The sequence below is a fragment of the Lonchura striata genome, chromosome 6 (genome assembly GCF_046129695.1).
Source record: "Lonchura striata isolate bLonStr1 chromosome 6, bLonStr1.mat, whole genome shotgun sequence".
Lineage (NCBI taxonomy): Eukaryota > Metazoa > Chordata > Aves > Passeriformes > Estrildidae > Lonchura > Lonchura striata.
The window spans coordinates 36,485,428-36,506,745 of record NC_134608.1 but is presented as its reverse complement, the minus strand read 5'-3'; the positions used below and the strand labels follow the sequence as shown (position 1 = coordinate 36,506,745).

At 38.8% G+C, this 21,318-nt stretch overlaps 1 protein-coding gene across 1 annotated transcript in view; it reads right to left on the bottom strand.

Annotated features, from left to right (window-relative positions):
• LOC110472158 (cytosolic phospholipase A2 epsilon) overlaps window positions 1-21,318 on the bottom strand; it is a 28,448-nt gene extending 7,130 nt beyond the window's left edge. Inside the window, exons 1-12 of the mRNA XM_031504931.2 lie at window positions 21,259-21,318; window positions 18,658-18,730; window positions 14,866-15,002; window positions 14,024-14,155; window positions 13,386-13,426; window positions 7,141-7,183; window positions 6,622-6,685; window positions 5,169-5,311; window positions 4,923-5,012; window positions 4,166-4,203; window positions 2,420-2,555; window positions 460-596 (exon numbers count right to left, since the gene is read on the bottom strand). Coding sequence (XP_031360791.2) covers window positions 460-596; window positions 2,420-2,555; window positions 4,166-4,203; window positions 4,923-5,012; window positions 5,169-5,311; window positions 6,622-6,685; window positions 7,141-7,183; window positions 13,386-13,426; window positions 14,024-14,155; window positions 14,866-15,002; window positions 18,658-18,730; window positions 21,259-21,318 — 1,094 coding nt within the window. The remainder of the gene's footprint in view (window positions 1-459; window positions 597-2,419; window positions 2,556-4,165; window positions 4,204-4,922; window positions 5,013-5,168; window positions 5,312-6,621; window positions 6,686-7,140; window positions 7,184-13,385; window positions 13,427-14,023; window positions 14,156-14,865; window positions 15,003-18,657; window positions 18,731-21,258) is intronic.

Sequence of the window (21,318 nt, the reverse complement as noted above, 5' to 3'; positions counted from 1 at the left end):
TATCATTTGTTGGCCTTTTGTGACAGACAATATTAATTCCTCTAGCACCAAACACATCTTTTACCAGAGGGAGATGCACTGTAAATCCAAAATGGAAGTGAGAATAACCAGCAAATGGCAGGCATAAATTCTTCTTCCCATCTTCAATTTCCAGTCTAAAGACAAATTAATTGTATTTAGTCTAAGGTATAACTGATAAAATATGAAAAGGGAATCGAGCATTTAGATGAAGATATGAGGCATAAACTGAGTCAGTGTGGTGACAAAAGCAGTTGATGAGTGTGGCGATTGATCTCTTACTCAGTATGTTTTGTTTCTTTGCTCCAGGTGGACAGAGGGTAGCTTGTGGGGAGAATGGAAATGCTTTTGCTTTGCTAAGTGCCATATAAGCTAATAGTATTGTACAGAGTCAACAGCAGTGAGCAAAGAACACATAAAGCTTGTTAGGGTCATTCTCACCATGTGGTACCCGATAAACCCCCGATGTAGGAAATGCAGTCTAAGAGGTTGAGTTTCTGGAGGCCCAGCAGGCTGCCGTACATCGCTGTGAGCGATCTCGTTCCTCCCCCCGTTGTCGTAATGGCCACCACTGGCACCTGGTCAACACATCAAGGCAGAAGGAGCAAAAGCTGTGCATAAATTAGACACAAACAGCCCTTACTGCAGAAATCAGATAACAGGTGGAAGGCATTGATACACGCAGGGATGCTACTTGGCATGAAAAGGATGTGATTGCTGCAGAAGGCTCATTTGCCACTGCCTTGCGAGAAGGAAGGCTCTCAGACTGGGTGGGAAGGTGTTTACTTAACATACAACTGGAAATGTACCTCATCGCCCTGGAATTTTTCTCAAAGTGTATTATTAGAAGCCGTCACAGAAAATACAGGATTTTCCACAGTGGAGCAGGTTAGGGATCCATGATTCTGCCTCTAACAATGACCAGTGTCACACAGGAATGCACAGCACCCTGTAATCAGCCAGACCACACAATAGTCAAAGCCTTCCTGGCCCCAGGCCATTAATTACTTTATGTCCTGAAGCACAGTCATTGATATGGTTTCCCCCTCCGGGATCCAAGTGTAATTGAAAAGATAGACTATTCTTCTCCTTATCTTTTCCTGATCTAGTACACCTTTTGCTTCCATTAACATCCGGAGTGTGGATGCTTACACACCCCATGGAAAATGTCTATTTATACCTTTCAAGTATTAGCTTCTAATTTCTTAAAGGAATCTGTGCTCCAAAGCCAATGAACAGAGCATGAAGGAAATATTTCTCCTGCTCTGTGAAAAAAACAAAAGCTCAGAAAAATGAGAAAACAGATGTTCTTCATACTGTAAACTCTTTAAGATCTTAAATTTAGGAAATTTTATAAAATAATAATGAGGAAAATCTCATAATCTTAACTAAAGTCAGAATAAACTCCAAAAATTATATTCTGGGGTTTACACTTTCTAACCTATTTTTTAATAAGTTAAAACTCTAATGACCTTTTTCAGTTCAAATATAAGTCAGTAAATAAGGTAGAGGCAATATTTTCCCATATTTCTGAAATTAAACACGTGGATAGGAGAGCCACAATAATTAGATCTTTCAGAAAACAGTTTTCTATGTATAAGGAAACTCTCAACTTGTAAAAATGGTTAAAAATGTTCTTTTCAACTTTGTTGAAAACTTTGTTTCCTGTATTATTCTCTGTTCTGAAATCCAAACTAATATTTTTGAATCATATTTTCCACAACACTTCTTTTTTAACTGTCAGCTAAAATGGTTCTTGCTGTTGGTATGTTTGTAATTTTTTGTGTGTCAGCAGCCCAGTTAGGCATCAGCGGTTGCAAAGCTCATGACTCAATTACAGAGGCAGGAGCAGGGCCTAGAGTGATACAGCTAAACTTACAATCAGATATTTCTTCTACAACTCAGTGATGCTGTAAGATCCACTCATCTTTGTCAGATTTATGGTTTTATTCTACTCCTCATTTTTCCAACAATACAGCTATTTTGCTGCAGAAACCACTCCAAGAATTTTTATTCAGACATCTGTGTGGAAACGTCTGTTTCTCCCTCTCAAAACCCTTTACACAAGTGCCGTGGCCTCCACCTTATCTCTGCAGGCAGCATCCCCCAGTTGTTCCATGTCTGCTCACTATGAATTTTCCTCCTGAGATGCATGAGCAATACCCAGAATAAACAGGAATGGACTGTTCAAGGAGCAGTTGAGAAGTTTTTGGATCCATAAAGACATTATCCTGCCCCCTCCACTCTGCTGCATGAACAGACCACAGCTTCTCTTGCTCATTCCTGGCCCTAGGTGCCCAGGCCTGGCCCACACCAGCAGGACTAATTAAGCTGGGAATTTATTTGCTGTTTGAATTTGTTTGCCCAAGAGCAGTTGCTATCAGGAACTGTATTGCCTTGCCTCATGCTCTTTCAGATCCTCTTCCAAATTAAGAATCTTTTTCAGAGCAGCAGCAACATATTTTTTCCTTTTCCGCAGGAAGTTCTGCTCCTCCGTGCACAGGCTAAACCCCAGGCGCACATCCAGGTCTCCTGAGCTGGAACAGACAATGAGATAAATCAATGCACACATCATTTATGGCTGATTTCAAGATCTGTAGGGCAGGTAATAAAAAAAAAAAATCTGTAAAACAAGTTATTTCCAAGTCTGCATATTGATAAACAAAAGAAGGAAAAAAAAACAAAAAACATTTCTACTGCCAGCAAGAAATAGCAGTGTGGATGAAGAGGAGTTTCCAAGGTAAACATGGACAAAAAGACAAGACACACAAGTCAGGGAAAGATCACCAAAAAGACCAATTTCAGAAGTATTTTTTATGTACCCATTCCTGTTTATCACTATGGCATGCTGGAAAATTCAAGTGATGACATCATCACTTGTTCTCAGGTTTTGACAATCCTCTAACAGCATTTAAAGTGAAGGTTCTAACGAGTTATGTGATGAAGCTTGAACTGCAGAGCAAGCATCACCCCCTGCTCTACCTCTTGGGAATTCCAGCCTTTCACCTGTGTCCTGAACATATTCCTAGATAAATATTCACAAGCTTTGTCCTGCAATATACAAGAATATCCATCACTTTTTTTTTTCACGTGTGCAGACACATGGAATTTTGTCCCTTGAGAAATGTGAAGCACAAGCAAAAGAAAATTCAGGAAAAAAAGGTATAAACCAAATCAAATTGCAGCTAATGTCATGTGCCTACAGCAACATAAATACACTTGCTACTGAGAATAACACTAAATATTGACCAAATCTTCTGGGTCACATCACCCTCTGGTGGCTGCAAACTCTGTCCTGAAAACAATTTTCACCAATATTTCACAAATATGAATGTTTCAAGGATCAATGCTACTAACCTCTCTTCTCCAGCAAATTTGATTTATCACACAGTGTAATTTTCAAAACAGAATAAAATTAAATTATTTACCTTACAAAAACAAACTATTTTTTAAGCAGTAGATTAACATTTTTCTTGCTTTCTTTCTATATTTGTGTCTGTTAAATTTAGAGGTCAATATATTTTGTTATGGGCTGAGGTTGTACAGGGACCTCTCCATTGACACAAAGTTTTCTCATGCTATGAAAATCCACCCTGTTTTCCTTTTGTAAATCATCTCATAGTGGGGGTGCTGTGAACCACAGGCAGTTTTCAGCTCTACCATAAAATATCACTGTCTTCAGTTTTATCTATCACTGATGCAATTCTGTCCCTGCAAGTGGATTGGCAGAGGTGCAGCTGGTCAGGTCTCAGCTCCCATTCTGCTCAGTGAAGCAGAAGGGGCAGAAGGCAGGCTACCCTATGTTTCTTTTGGTGATTTGGCAAAGTTAAAGACTGATAGAGGTTATATCACTGCTTGTGCAGATCTGACAACTTGCATAAATGGGGAATAAAAGAATACGTGAATAGAGTTTTATCAATGTGTGAGAACAACAGGCATAAAGCCAACTAATTTATATGAATGAAGGCTCACAGACTCTGGCTGAACTGCACAATGCTGTAAGTGCAGCAGACTTGCACTTACCTCAGGCACCACGTGAGCACAGCACTCACGCAGTACGTGTTCACCTCTGCTCCTATCCCAGAAAAAGCCTACATAACTAGTTTACAGCAGTCCTGGGTGACAGGACAAAAAGAGGCTATCTTACCATTTTCTTGCTGTCAGGCACAAGTGAAATGAATTATCCTGGAAAATGAGAAAGGTAAAGGTAATTACTCCAAAATTTTACAACATTTCTTTCCTTCAAGCTCGGGCAATGCTCAGATTAAGAGAACTGGTCCTCAAATAAAAAAATCATTTGGCTAAGGACATTATTTTTATACAATTAACCAAAGCCTCACTCCTTGCCCCGAAATCAAATTTTTTCTTCTCTAATAAGCCTGTGTGTTTGGGACAGGTAGAGTGCCACAAGCTTGCATGCTTACACCACTTCCTATTTGCACATTTAGAAGGGACAGTAAGAATGAGAAAAGTTACCTTATTATTTTTTTTTTTTTTTAACACACACAAAAGCACCCCCAATATAAATATTTAGACAAACTAAAGTCTGAATTAAGCCCATAATCTGGATGGGTCTTTTTTCAGTTCTTAGCCAGTATCACCCCAATATATTAAAAAAAAAAAGGTTTTGAATGGATGTGCATTTTACAGTCATTTCTTGTTCCTTGAAACCACTTAATTCTAACTGTAGGATGCAGGTTTGCAATGACTGTTGTATTATTAAAATAATTGTTAATATGTTCTTCCTTAAAGTTAAATATGGAAACCTTAATTTTTTTTAGCACTTCTAATTAATAGCTGTACAATTTTATACAGTGATTTTGTTTACCTGGTAACTTTATTTCTAGCAGAACAATATTAAGCACATTTTAAAATACATATTTCAAAAGGTTCACAGCACTCACCTCTTCTAATATTATTTCTTTCTGCAAAGGGAGTGAATTCAGGGGGAAAGAAAGGACCCCAGATTTCTCTGTTTCATTTCCACCAGCCAACTGAAAAATGTGAAAAAGCAATTGGGTATGAACACATGAAAGGCTTATCATGTCTAGAACTTCTCCACTCAGAAGGCTAGTTCAATTTGTTGGTTATATTAATTTCTCATTCTTATTTAATTTAAATTAATAATAACAGACAGAAGGAGAACTTACCTCTTCTGGTAATAGGACATCCAGCCTTGTCTGGTCATTTATGATGCAGTGAAATATGATTATATGAAGGCTGGGGCCAGATGCCAGCAAAATCTTCTGGCTTCCTTCATGTGATCCTTTCACTGTAAATGTAAGCTCTGGGTCTAAACAGAGAGACCAGGAACAAGCAGAATTTTAGCTATTACAAGCAAACACACATAACTAATTAAAAACCCCAATCTTCACTATTTGTTGAATTTTTCTTACACCACAATGACTAAGTTGAATTCAGGTGGCAAAAATAGGCTGAAAACTGATCTAAAATATCTTGGTGGATCTATATAAATTATCAATGTACAGAATTCACAGATTTTTAAAATAATGTAGCTTGCTATTTGTCAGATGCTTTCCATGAATAAATTAAACCAAGATTTGGATTTAGAGGGGTGTCAGTTTAAAGGCATTTTGAATTATTCATGTTGCATAAAAGTAATTTATTTTATGTCGGTCTGTTCTGGTTCATAGTATACATTTTATAATATTAAGACTAATAAATAATTCTATAAACTCAAAACTCAGACTACTTGGCATGTGCTCTCATGTCACCAAACTTAGACAACCTGCAGGCTGTGTTTCTTGTACAGAAAAGCCTTTATGTTTACAGAGAGATCATATGCTGTTCTCCTGCAAGATCACAGCCAAGAGACATACATATAATTTTAGATCAACCTTTCCTCCCCTGTTACATCTCAGTCTGAAACTTCCTATAATGCAACTCAGTCATTGCTACCGTTTTCTTCATAGTCAATTTTTCATCCACAAATTAACTCAGAACTGTCATGAGTCTTTGAGATTTGCCCCATGAACAGCATTACACAAGCTACTGGTCATTTAAATAAACTTAAAAACTAGTGAGGAATCCTGCTGTATTTGTTAGATTTATATTTTATAGACAAAGTACTGTTTTGGTGATTCTATGGTAGCAGAGGGCTTCCCTCCAATTTGAGAAGACCCATTTGATACAACTTTGCATTTAAACTTAGATTTTTTACTTTTATTAAGGAACCAAAAAAAATCTAAATATGCACAAACTTTACACATACTCAAACCCTAATCAAACACATGGGATAAGATTTCTACATATTAGTTATAAGATAATGTTAAAAGATCTCACTTAGAAAAAAATGCTTTGAACAAACAATAAACAAAGAGAACAGACCTCATCTTTCCAAGTTTCTCAGTCTAGTATATGTGACTATTTTTGCATAGGTTTAAGATTTGCCTCATAACTAAGCTCTTGACAAACTTGAATTTTGACAGATACAATCTTCCTGCAAGGTGGGGCATGGCAAAACTAAGTATTATATGACACAGATAGAGCAATGCACACAACAGATTATTAATTTTTTCAACATCTGTTACAATCACTGAATCACAACACAAGAACAATAGGCTAATGAAGCAATAACCTCACTTGTGGATTGCTGCTTCATCTTCCCTGTATCCACTCTAACCTCCAAACAGGAAACCTCACGTGCCTGCAACAAGAGAGGATGAATGATGATTGAGAGAAGTGTAAATGTCATTGCAAGTGATTCATACTGTTCCCAACCAACTCCTCTGGCTGATCAATAAGCAAGACAATCATTATCTATTACTATGACTTCAGATAACACAAGGGCAACAGTGATACAGTATTTCTTTCCAAAACTGAAATAAAGAGGAGCCACTCATGATTTGCTTGAACTTGGAGAGACAATTAAACAAAGCAGGTGAGCCCTATTCAAAATAATTAGTGTGTTAACATATGGGACTATTTTTATGAGCATTGTAACACTTTCTTCATTATCTCCCGATAGTTCTGAGCCTATCATTTATAGAAGTAAGTAGGTGGCAGTACTGGGTTTGGAACACAGCTCAAAGTTTCCAGGGTTAGAAACATGAACACTTGTTATTCAGACACAAGAAAGATCATAATAAAGATGTACTTTACCACTAGTACTCCATTTGTAATAATGCCATCAGGAAAGTCCAGACTGGAGAGAAAAAAAAAAAAAAAAGGAAGATAATGTCATGGGTGGGAAAACTCAGACAAATATTTAAGTCTATGGTTAACACATTAGTTCTTACATGACCTTTGACATTTCTGACTTTAACAGTCTCACAAAAATACTTTAAAGCTTAGGATTAGATGACGAGCTGAGTTGCAGTTTTTTTCCATCCACTCATGATAGAATATGAAGCTGGATTTATACTCCTGTGATCTTACACATTTGCTTCAGTAAACCATGCAATTATACTGGTATGAGACATATTGACTTTGGGGACAGCTGCAGCTGATTCCTTTGAGCATTATACAGTTTTACTCAGGTTTTTGTACTTCAAAAACTAATACAACTGCCTAGCTTTCACAATTTATAAAAAAATTACCCTAATGGCAGGAAAAATGGTACTTGCCTCTGTGAAGTGACTGCAAAGCACACATGAGATTGTAATAGTCACTGTATGTATAGATGTGTTTCTACATCTAGGGGCAGGGTGAATTCATATACTGCAGCCAACAATTTCTACATTCTAAAATATTTTTCCATCAGAAAAATCAGGCAGTGTCTTATTAAGGATATCTCATAATTTACCATATCATTAAATTACAGTTGTAAATTCATATAATGTCTCAAGAACTGAGATTACTCCAAAGTGTACATATGTATGCAACTTGTCAAGGACTGAGCACTGACTCCCCAACCTGCTGCAGAGAATATGAGCTGTTTATTCAGACTTTGCAAGCCATGGATTACACACTTTGAGGTCTCATATAGTTCTGTACTTGATGTATGTATTTTAGCTCAGCTGAAACTAAACAATACAATTCCTTTAAGATTAGATTAATGACATCGTTTTTATCAGGTTAAAGTGAAAATTGACCACAATTAGATTTCAGTATAAACACATATGATAGCATTTACTCAAAATTGCAAAGCTCATAAACAGTTTGAAGTTTTGTTTCCAAGTCAGTACTTTCCTTTAAGAGAAAAATATGAACAGACTAAACACAGTGAAGACAGAGCATTCTGGAAAAACTTTCTGTTATAAGAAAACATCAACAACAAAACTCAAGCAAACACCTCTGGTCAAAACCCCCCAGTTATAAACTTAGAAATTCTGTGATTTTGGGGGTTTTTTTTGGAAATGTATTTCTAAAGAGTTCAAAGAACATTGGTCAGGAATTGGTAAAAATATACTCAGTGTTTCCATCTGCATACATGTAAATGTGTGCAAGCATCACTCCAGTTTTGTTTCAGACACAAATTTTTCTACTTAATTACTATTTTGTAGTCAAATAGTTGTAACATTACATGACATATGGTGTCATCATCCTCAAATAACTCATTAAAACATCAAGTAAAGTAAGAAACAGATGATAGATATTAGAAGACTTCAGCTAGCATACCCTGGTGAAATGAAAGTGCAAAGACAGGTAAAGATATTTGTTCATGAAGGTAAACATCCAGTAAAGTGTAGTATTATTTGAGTTGCTGGTATCAGCAAAGTGTAAAGTTCGGTTCAAAGTTAGGAGGTCCAAGGCAAACCCCAACCTTCAAACAGGGTGGGAGAACCTGCACTGTTGTACAGAACAGAGCAGAGCTTGGAAGATCCCCGGGAAGAACCAGGGCACCTCAGACATGAAGGACCAATAGCTGAGATGTCTCTATTGGGCTGTCACCTCTGCTACCAACACTGTAAGGAAGCCCAGCTGCTGCCACTTGTTAGTTACTCCCCACACTGCTCTTTTAACTTTTATATCCCAAATTTCAAGGCTTCTACTAGCCACAGCATAAGAGAGATGCTTTTTTTTTTTTTTTTTTTTTAACCTGGTGGTCCACACCTTTGTTTTAAGAAGAGCAAGGGCACTCATCTGTCTCTGAATCTTAGGAAATCAGCTGGGGCTAGAAACATAGCTGAGCTGGGTGCAGAAGAGCTCAGGTTGGCAGGGATCTTTGAATATTTTGCCTACCTTTGGAGCACTGAATAAATTCCACTAGTTGGGATTAACTGGTAATTTCTCTGGAAACCAACCTGCTATTAGACAGCTCTCATCACACAGACTTATGCTCCTGTTCTCTTCTCCATCACAGTTTGTGATTTGTGGGCTTTTTTATTGCAGACCTCAGATTCACTAGGAGAATTGGGAGACTATTATGGCCTGTAGCAGGGAAAGGCAAAAACAGAGACTCTGGGCATCCTTCACAAAAAGTCTGTTGCAGGAATGCCTAAGACTGTAGTGGATCTGTAAATCCAGGGATCATCTCCTGGTATAATTTAAGCTTCTGCCTTCTCATTTTTGGATTATGACTGACTTATAATGGAATGAGTAATTCTGAACAGGAACTTACTATTCTTATATTGTAGTTCTCATTTAGAACAGGCTACTATGCTCAATTTCACCAGAGAATCTGGATTTTTTTGATACCTGTCTAAAAAATTTGAATTCTTTCATGTCAGATCCAGCTTTCCCTTTCTTTAGTAGCTTACATAATAATGCAGGCTACTTTTCTGAGCTTTCTGACAGCCCAAGAGAAGCATGGGGGATGATGCTGTTTCAGTAAGAAAGCTGTATTCACCTCAAGTGTTCTTTCTTAACATAAAGCTTTTACCTTCAGTGCTCCTCTGAAGGCAAAATAAAGACACATAAATTCGAACAGTACATTTGGCCCCCAACTAATGGAGACTCAGCCTGAGGGTTTTCTCAGCAGTGCCCAAGCCAAGTGACTTGCATGATCTGCTGGTTCCCCCTTCACATGAGGAGGATTTCTCAAAATAACACAGCAGAACTACAGAAAGAAAAAAAATACTTTTATTTTCTAAAAATTCTGCTTTTGCCATATTTCAGTAATTAATATTTAACTTATACAGCTTTTTGTACACCTATTTACATTTATTTGTGTTAATTGGGCTTTGTTTTAAACACAGTCTTTCACATTTGAAAAAAATCAAAAGGGAGAGGGAACAGAGATGAAAGGTTGCATAAGAGTGGTCCTTCATTCTTCTAAGAGTTGTTAGAGATGCACTTCCTCAGCTTGAGACATCTGAAAGATAAAAGATGCCAGAAAGAAGATCAGCAGGTACAGCAAATACCCTGGGGCTCTTAGACCTTTCCTTGGAAACTCAAATCACCTTGCAGTTCACCAGAAGCCTTTTTGTGCCCCCTCAGTGTCAGGCGTGGCCTTCAGTAGAAGTCGGAGGGGAGGGGGATGTTGAGCGAGCGCAGCCAGCGGCTCCAGCGGGACCCCGTCCCTGTAGCAACACGGATGGGCTCGTTCTGGTGCTGCACCCTGCCAGTGGAGACACGGGAGAAAGCCCAGGTTACCCCTGATAATCCCCAGAGAACAGCACAGAAAGCACTAAAGCACACGAACCAGCAACCTGTGTACAACAGCCTTACCTTTTCTGTCACTGCTGCCCAAGTGCAGCAGCTCTCACGCCAGCTGGGCTCGTGTAACAGGCCCAGAAAACATTGGGCAGGCATTTGCAATCCCTTGGCTTGGTTGCTGGTGAAAAGGCACTTGGAGGAAGGAGCATGCCTTCCTCTCTGTGTTGTTAGGATCAAACATCTGGCCCTCAGTGCCTGCCACTCTGCAGCAGAGGTGAGCGTTTGCTGGTACTGCAGCAGTGGTGTAAGAGTGAGGCAAAACTAGAGAGGGTGTCCATCTTCCTGTTGTGGAAACTCGCTAACAAAATGAAGCTTTTCTTCCATTTTAAATAAAATATAACAGGAGTGGATGCAGGAACAAATTATCATACAGCCCTCTAATGTAACATGAGGTAATTTTTATAATGTTCTTTTTTGGTAAAGTAACACAAAATAAACCTTTGCAGTGAGGTTATAGGCAAACAAAAATAGGAGCGGCACAGCCACTATCATAGGTGCAACCCAGGAAACATTCTTGGCCTGGGGTTACACTTCATGTATGGTATTATTCATCTGAAGTGCTGGAAAGAAAGAACAAGCTAATGTAATAAACCTTGCAATTAGTAAAATCTAGAATGAAGATGGGGAAGAAATCAAAAATTGAGGATAAAGAGCATCAGGAAAAATTGATGGTGGGAACAGCTATTAATTTCAGAAAAAAATTGCCATATTACTCCCCCAAAAGTATGTTCTTATTGTTCCCATCACAATACAGGATTTCTAGAAACTATCCCACATGCTTAGCTGTACTCCTTGTTATCAGAAGGCTCTCTCCCACTGAAAATTATCTCTAATCTCTGTCAACACTTCTCCCATCCAGCAGTGACAAAAAATCTTGGTAAAACCTGCTGAGCTTGTTCAACATAGAAGAGGTTGGTTTGAGTCCATAGCTTTCTGGTGACCCATCTCACCTTCTTCTTTTCAGTTGTTCAGACCTTTCCAGGGCTCTCTGGTTTACCTATGCAATCCATTGCCCACAATTTCAGGGGTCGAATCCCTTCATTAATTACTCCTGACATCACAAATTCCAAAGCAAAGGGAAAAAACCACCCTCTCAATAGCCTACCCACTTCTTTAATCAATCCTGATGTGCTTAGACCTTTATTCCAGACTCAACTGATGGGCAGAACAGCATTGACCACCACACAAATGTAAGAAATGAGGGATAGTAGGGGAAAGGCTATCTGCCTTCTGGCATGAAGCCCATTTTCTCAATCCTACTGTGAGCTCACAGGGACATTCCCTCACTTATAATGCAGCACCTTCTTGCCTTTGCATGTAGAGCTCTTCAGGCCACAACTCTTACATTGGTCACTCAGAAACCACACTATGGATGAGAAATAGTAGATCAGATGCCTTCTTGCTGAAGCAACTGAGCCATGACTATAATGCTTTTTAAAACCTCTCCTTTGAGACCCCAGAGGATCATTTTTAATGGTACAATTCCAACTATCATCTTCCAACCAGTAGAATTCCTACTCAGGCATCACTTGTAAAAATTGTCCTGTTTCTGACTTTACTGAATACAACACCAGGAAAAGGCAATCAGCTGCAAGGTCAGAAGAGTTTGCCACAGTGCAAACACATACTTCAAGACAAGTCCCAGCCTCTGTTCCCATACATAAACCCACTTGTGCACAACATCCAAGCCACACAACCTACTCAGACCTCCCCTATTAAAGGCAGGCTTATGAAGAGTGTGATTCTCTGTACCAACTCTAGAACCCATCCTGTAACTTGCAAAAGAAGGAGGACCCTAGACAGAATATTTGCGATGCCTACTGGAGCTTCCCCATTGCCTTACTGATGTTGTGACACTCCTGCGATGTGACAGGCACCATTTGTCTTGATATTGCCGGGCCTTTTGCCAAGTCTGGTGCACAGTAAACAATAAACAATCCACCCTCATGCATCTCCATGAGTTGTAAAGAGAGATTTTGAGACTCTCTTCAGCTCCGATAGCTTTTTTGTGTGTGAACACTGAGATCTTTCCTTTGCTATTCTCAATACTGAGCTACTGTCCTTCCACCAGCACGTTCTTATTTCCCCTGCTGTCAGGAATTCACAGTATCCACCCAAGTATTATCCTTCTAGGCCTCCTGAAGTGCCCCAAATGGCTTGAGAAGGTTCCAGCAGTACCATCTAAGAGCAGTATCTTCTCTAAGTACATCCTCTAAATAGTGAAACTCCACCAATGTCTTTCAAGCCTACCAAGTGAAGCTGCTGCTGCCCCTCCAGCTTTCCTGGTTCCTCAGTCCTCAGGCTCCCACAGTGGTCTTTGGACCTTACTTTAATGCAGAATATTTGGCTCCTTTCTCTACCCCAGCTCCCCATGTGTAGCCAGATGAATTGAATAGATCAACTTATGGAAGTGCATTTTATGATGTTGTGGATTTGAAAAACCAGATTCTCCAAGAAGGGGGTAATTAGGGCATTTAGGCTTGGCACTCCTAAGGGTCAAGACTTCCTGAATATTGTCATTGTCCTCATACTTCCTTGTGTATCTCATTGACTCAATGAGAAAAAAAGAGAACAAGAAGTTGCTACCCAAGAGGCAGAATTCAAACAGGGGAAAAAAATAACATTTCAGATATTTGAAATATAAAAGTATGTATTCAAAAATTCCATTTTACTGTATTTGAATGAACACATCTAGCTGCTGCTTTTAGAGACTGCAGTTTAAGAAGCACCATCACATATGAACCAGATTTTCAAACTATTCTTATACCAAATATAACACTTTATTAAAAATTTAGGACTCTACTCACGTGTTCTGCAATGTGAACTCCACCTCCAGCTCCTCCCGTGCCTGAAGAAAGGAGATAAAAAAAAGAAACACTGATTACTTGCTTTTCTTCACAGCTTTCATCATACCATTTACATATAAATTTTTTAAATATGTATTTAGAACAGAATTTAGGAAAATTCCCAGAATACAAGAAAACTGTAGTTTTGACTGAAGATATTGAATTTTTAGATATTGAAAAAGCAGTTGCTAAAATGAATTTTTTTAAATAAACACTTCATAAGCACATTTTCATGATTAAGAACTGCTATTCTGCTGAAATCTGTTCAGATTTTGATTCCCAACACAAAAATAATTAGCCTCTTTAATACTATTACAGTTAAAAGGAGCTGGAAATTCAAAATTTACATTAAGAGTCAACAAACATCCCAGAAATATTGAGATTGAAGACTGGATAACTAGCTGTAGCTGGTTCCATCCTATATTTGCATAGATATTTGTTCTAAACAAAAGCTAGCAAGAAGCACTCATTGAAGTCTTTCTTAGAATTGCAGCAAAATATAGTTTAAATGGATGTTTCCTAAAATGAAACACTCTAAAAGGACTTGTTGAGATGGAAGGAGAAAATTTACTTTTGTTCTCACCAATTCCATTGCTCACCTGTGGATTCAGCTGAAACTTCACACGGACAGTACGTCCCACAGTGAGCTTATCTATGTCGAAGAGAACTGTGCAGAGTTCATCATCCCTGGTGACCGTGTCTTCATCACAGACCTTCAGCTCCAGCACGTTCTGCACAAAGAGGTTAAAAACATAATGGAGTTACAACCACATCTAAGAGCTCCATAAGGCAGGAAAATCTCTAGACTATGTTTCCTTTCCTTGCTCCTCCAGTTTTATGGGAAGGATAAAAAAAAAGGGAAAAAGGAAGAGAGACTTGGGTTTATTAAATGTCAGATCACTGATAACTCTTCATAAAAAAAGAAGCAAGCTTGTTTCATTTCCTCAGGCAAACAAGACAAACGGGTCATGCAGAACATGAGTTTGTGGTAAATAATTTCATTAAATGTTTCTAAAGGCCATTTATTTTATGGCCTTTGGCTGTAAGTGTATAAAACAGTCACAGGTCCATAAAGATGGTTTAAAGGATTTTCACAATATCCAGAGCTGAGTGATTTTGCTATTATTTTTATGCAATCTTTTTCTTGGGTTTTGCTTGTTTATGTCAAGATTGGAGATAGAATAGTAAGGCTGTATTCTGAAGAGCATTTACTTTGTTCTTATTGCACTATAGTAAATGTTTAAGTTACAAATAAGGGGAATAGAACAACACAAAAGAGAATGTAAGCAACAGGGTTTTGTTTTTGGTTTTTTTTCCCCAAGGAATCTTTAACATCTTCCTTGTTTGGAACTAGCTATGCGCGTATTGGTTTGGTGCAGTTCTGTGTAATCTAAAGGCTGACTGCAGACACCAAATGGTGAACAGAGCCGATGTCAGTTACCTTGACACGGCGGTCAATCTTGTAGCAGAACGCTTCGTTCCAAACGGGGTTTTTGCTGTTCCTGATGGTCCTGGTCCGAACCTTCTCCGCTGAGGCAGTAGGCAGCCACAGTGTCACATAGCAATCTGAAAGGGTGACTGTACAAGGAGAAGATGAGCACAGTTAAAATGTATCCAGAGATAGAATTCCTGCACAGTGCCTAATAGGACAAAGATAGCACAGCTGGGGCTTTCTTGCTAAAATATACAGGATTAGGTGTAAATAATCCAATTAAGCACTAACAGGAAAACAGATATCCTCACATATTTGCAATGCCATTTCCACCTTTTTACTCTTAGTTAGACATACTTTTTTTTTTTTAATGTTACTTTATACTTGAAATTGCACTATCCTCCATAGACAGTACATGTTGCATTTAGCTTTATCTTCATGATTATCCAAATGGCTGGGACAGGCAACACCCTCACAGCCTTCAATCTGGGCAATAGAGAAACTTAGTTTCTCTAATTTCTTCCCCAGATTTTGTACCTTAGCTTAATGAAAGCCTTTATTATCATGCTAGCTTAACTGAAGGACATATTTTTTGATGAAATATGTTCTCCCATTCAATATGTTCTCCCATTTATTTTTTAATTTCTTTATCACAAATCAGATTGTGCCTATTACTTATTCATTCATATATTTGACAAAGTTTTTAGATGTTGTGTGCTTCTCAGCAGTTCTATCAGAAAACAAAATCCATTTAATCACCATAATTAAATTACTGTGTGTTCAATTCCTTCCTACTACTCTGCCTGAAGACTGGAAAGACGCTGCTACCACTCATGTTTGGGGAGGGAAGCCATGAGTCCAATGAAGAAATCAGCTTCTCTTATATTCTGAGTCCTCAAACTGAACTGAGGGGAGAACTCCAGGGAGTGAGACTAAAGAAGCGTGATACAGGTGCAGAGGGCCTTTCTCTCACACGTGTAATGCAATCTCCCTATTTCACATCAGCAATGCTCAACCAGTCACCTGGTTCTTACAGCAACCTTGTGAGTCAGAGGAGGCCAAATAATTCAGCTCATAGTCAATCCCTGCATCATGCTCAAAATGTGTAACAGTGTTATTACATTATATTAAGAGCAATTACTTCATGTATTTCCTCTTTATCTTTCCATAACTATCACAGATTTAGGTTTTCCTAAAAGCCAAGCCGTGCCTTTACTGTGTTGTTAACCATGCTATCACAATCAGCAAAACCTGTATTGTGACTGTGGGAAGGAGAGCATTTCCAGAAAGAGACCTAAGCCACACCTGATCAGAAGGCTGTGACTGATCAGATGTTCAGCAGAGGCACAAATGTAAGCAGATGAAAATGCAAATGGTTAATGATTATTAAGTGCTACAGTTTCCATTTTCAAAGAGGATGATACACTCTGATTACTTCACAGTAGCAATATAAGGATTATGCAAATAAGAACACTAAGAAAACTTGAATTTCTTGAACTGTTCAAGACCATTCCCCACCCCAGATAGAGCTTTGATCCATCTGATCTAGTGGAATGTGTCCCTACTCATGGCAAGGGGGTTGTTTTAAGGTCCCTTCCAAACCAAACCATTCTATGATGCTATGCTTTGCCCAAGACCCCATAATGCAGGCAATGTCTGTGTCCAAAACATAGTCTAGATTTTCAGGCCTCTACTCAAATCTGTTAAAATTATCTTGTTCTGAAACATCAGTAGGGAGGAATACTTCTAAAGTATTTTTATATTTCACTAGTAAAGTAAATAGGAACATGACAGTCAATGAACAACAAGAAATGTTTACTTTAACAAATAAAGCACAAACACTCCAATCATGAGAAAATATATGTAAGATAAATAAATAGTCATAGGGAGCACCAAGATTTAACCGGTAAAATTGGAAAGCTAAAGTGGAGGAAATAAATCCTGACTCAGAATTGTAACAAGCATCATAGTTTTACTATTAGACACAGGTGGAAAAGGGACATTTTCCTACAGTTGAAAATACTGAGGTTCCAAGGAAAACTAGCTGAAATATTTGCCTTATTGATGTCTCGGAAAAAGTAAACACTGCCTGAAATACCCTTCCCACTGCAGACAAAGAAATGGACAAGGTTTTTTCCCAATAATATAGTTTCTTCAGACAATAAATTTTCTGTTAAGAAAATACTCTTGCTGAAAAGCTTACAAATCTCTCTGCCAGATACACTTTAAACAAGTGCTTGGGATGCCCAAGTTTTGAATTTAGGGCATCTCAAGGGGATCAAGATATGGTATTCATCTGCTCTTCAGACCAGGACACCAAGTAAGAAAGCCATATGGCGTGGCAGACATACCAACAGGTTTAGCCAAAAAAATAACCCAATGATTCACTGTGATAAGGAGTGACTGTGAGCAAGTTGCTCTGACAAGGACAGCCAGAAGGAAATGAAACACAAGCAGGCAGTACAGATGTACAGGAATACAGAAATGCACACTCAGTTGTTCATGTGGGTTTGTAGATGCAATTGCAGTGGTGGCATAGTCAGATCATGTATTTGGTTGGTGCAAAACACCATTTAGGCAGTTTAAAATTTGGATTTTGATAAATAAAAAGTTGTGCATACAACTATAAGCTCATGGAATGTGTGCTTCTACACATAAAAATAGAATTGTAGGAAACCCCTAACTTTACACCTTATAAAGGTGTTCTCACTTTGTCTAATGAGCCAAAGGAAAAAAGAGAAACAAGCAGTAATACATGTAATGTAATACAATAGTATTACATTGGGGAAGATGCTTAAGTAACCCAGAACACTACATATAAGTGCAGCAGAGATTTCTTCCCTGATCGTGATCCGTCATTCAAAAATACTGTTGTTAAGCACAAGTTCCATGTGATCTAACCACATCCCTCCTGCCAGAAACCACCAAATCCAACCTCTGGTAAGTTTTCCCTCTACTGTTTACCCATCACACAAGTTAAAATCTATATCAAAATATAGACTACATTAACTAAAATTTATGTTCAGCATGTTGCTATGTTCAGCAAGATTCTGGGAAACAGTGTGGACTTTTTCTCTTTGTTTTATATCTTTCAGATTTACTCATGTGGTTTTTAGACTTGAATTTTGTTATTTTCTTTGTCTTTATTTCACCTTTTTCTTTTGAAGTCTCTATTCTAGATATCCTTTTTTCACTTCCCCTCACTATTCCTCACTCAAACTCCTGTCAAGTGCTCAGAGTATTGCTCTGTTAATTTTTTCCTGACTTTTAAATGGTTCCATTCTGTATGTTAAATAAATTCCAAGACACACTGGATTTTATAATCACTTCCTGGATATGTACAAATTCTGCAGAAGTAATAGAATGTTTTTGCTTGTAAATCTTTTCTTTTCATGGGCTTTCCTACTACTGCTGATTTTACATCTCCATTGCCAGCTCTCTCCTTTCTTCCATTCAGAAATTCAGTAGGAAATATTCAGTTTCCTTACTTAAAAATATGAGGATTTTCATTGTTTCCAGAGCAGATCTCAGATCAACAGTTAAGTCTAATGTCAGAAGGGTAGCAAATATATCTCACACAATAAGATATGGAAAAAAAACATAAAATGCATCACCTTGCTTGAGTCAGTCCCTTTAAATTTAAAAGGAGAAAGCAGTGCTTCAGTATTATAATATAAATAATCCTTTCAAACATAGAGCAATACATGCTTTTATTCATATACAATTTGAGAACAATAACATTTTCCAAATATTTTCTTTAAAAAGTTTTAAGAACCATCCAACAATACTAGAAGTACTCACGCAAGTCTGCCTTCCGGGCATTCCTCACTCTTAGTATTTTTACAGTGAGCAAGTTGAAGGGAGATACTGGTGCCTGCACAAAAATTCAGAAAAGGAAAAAAGGGGAAAAAAGATGACATTATTATTATAGCCTGTAGTCACAGACTACTGTAACCCTGAAATTCTAAGGATGTAGATAGAACAAGGTTTTCAAGGTTGAGACAATTCAATTCATCAAACCAAGTGGAGCAGTGAAAAATCTGTACAGATTTTTGGCACAGAACTCTCTTCAGGCTTGAAGTAGAAGTAATATATTTCAAAATCACTTAATGATAGGTGCCAAGAGTTTGATTCAATAAAGATCATGTCTTCCTATCATTGCTCCCTTATTAGGACAATAAGCACCCCTAGAGCAACCTCAGGGGTGTCCTCATCTCTCACACACCACTGCCTGCAGTGGAACAGATTGTCTCTGGGACACCAAATACTGCCACAGGAGCTGTGAAAGTAGGACTGTCTACCATGCACGAGCACAAGCCCCCACACCAGCCCAAACTTCTGCACATAGCCAAAAATAGAAATGCAGCTGACAATGATGAGTTACTTCTCTTGAAGTCTCTGGTGAATCTCTGATCTTCAGCTTTGCCCCTCAGCAGAAAGCTACAAAAATCATCTCAGAGTTGACCTTGGGAATTAACTCACAGCCCCACTAGATATCAGAAACCTTGAGCTCAGAGATATTAAGCCTATAATAACTCATAACCTCCATGGCTCATACTAATGAATCTTCATATTCCTCAGGCTATAAATTAACCCTTTCCCCATTTCACCTTTAAGATAACTGCTTAACTTCTGACTCTCTCTCACATCCTATCTCCTCTTTCATATTATACCATCTTTCATTTAAAAACCAATTTATGTAAAGATACCATTTCTCTCAACACTTGCTCAAATTGATACTAGCTTTCCGCTTACTGATTCTATTTTAGAACAGAACCAGGTTTTAATGTGCCCAAAAATTTATATAATCTTTCTATCTGTACCAGCTGGTAAGAACAAAACACTAATACAACCTGGGGAACAAGATGCTGGAAAGCAGTGCCACAGGAAAGCTATGTGGGGGTCCAGCACACAAGCTGGATGTGTGTCAGCAGTGCCCTGGCAGCCAGGAAGGCCAAAGGGGGCATCAGGCACAGCATGGCCAGGCAAGGGGGGGGATTGTCCCACTCTGCTCTGGGGTGGGCTCACCTCAAGTTCTGGGGGCACTTTCAGTTTTATGCACATATGGTGGCATATTTAGCCACAATACAAGAAAGACATGAAACTATCAGTGAGTGTCCAAAGAGGGCAACAAAGATGGTGAAGGATCTTGAGGAGAAGCCATATGAGGAGTGGCTGAGATCACTTGGTCTGTTCAGCCTGGTGGAGACTGAGGGGAGACCTCATTGCAGTCTGCAACACCCTCACGAGGGGAAAAGGAGCGGCAGGCACTGATTTCTCCTCTGTGGTAACCAGTGACAGAACCCATGGGAATGAAATGAAGTTGGGTCAGGGGAGGTTTAGGTTGCGTATTAGGAAGGGTTTTTCACCCAGAGGGTGGTTGGGCACTGGAACAGGCTCCCCAGGGAAATGGTCACAGCACCAGCCTGACAGAGTTCAGGAAAAGTTTGGACAATGCTCTCAGGCATTCGGTGTGACTCCTGGGGATGGTGGAGGTCCAGGACTCAATAGAACTTGTGGGTCCCTTCGTACTCAGAATATTCTGTGATTCTACCTCTACCCATAAGCCCTCTCTCTCTTATTTTCTTAGGTATATTCTAACCTCACAAAGGTAATACAGTGTCCTAACACAAACACATGGGCTTTATTGCTTAATGCAGGCATCAGAAGTGCCTGCCTTAATCATAAAGCAGCAAATGCAAAAATTATACACTGATGTTAACTAATAAAATGTACCTTGCTATTATTTCCTTCATAAAGGCCATACATTTTGCCAAATTATGTCTTTTCAGTGGTATCACAGGACTTACCCTGAAGTGCTTCACAATGCTTTGCCAGAGTGTCAAGCAACTGGGACCATAACATTACATTGGACAGTAAGCCAATGTAATGAAGGAGGTCCTAGTCCTCACCAATGAAAACCTCAGCACCTCTGAAAAGTCAGCAGAGAACACAAACTGTCTCCAAGAAATAACCTGAATAATGCCTAAAGTGTTGCCTTTCACTTCCCTTTGAGTTGACAAAGGGCCTGATGATGCAGAGCTGAGGGGCAGTGAGACAGCAGCAGGAGGGTCAGAGCAGTCACCAACATGGGCACATTTGTTCTACATTATCTGACCTGTCCAGTCTCTCACTCAGGGCAGGTTTGTGGAGCGCAGTTTGCAAGCCTGGCATTGTCAGGTGTGGGGCATTTCAGTTGTCACAAAGACTGTATCACACCTCTATCTGTTCCAAACATGTCCACAGAGGATAACTATTGTAAAATGCTGGCAAACCCAGCGGGAAAAAATGATGATGTCCAACTCCAGTTCAGAAGGCTGAATGATTTCTTTATTATAACTATGCTATAATACATTAAAATAAAGGAAGATACTAAAACTACAAACCTACTTGTCTAACTACCATATCTAACTCACAATCCGTGACCCTCTGTCGAGAGTCCAGGCAGATCTGATTTGCCAT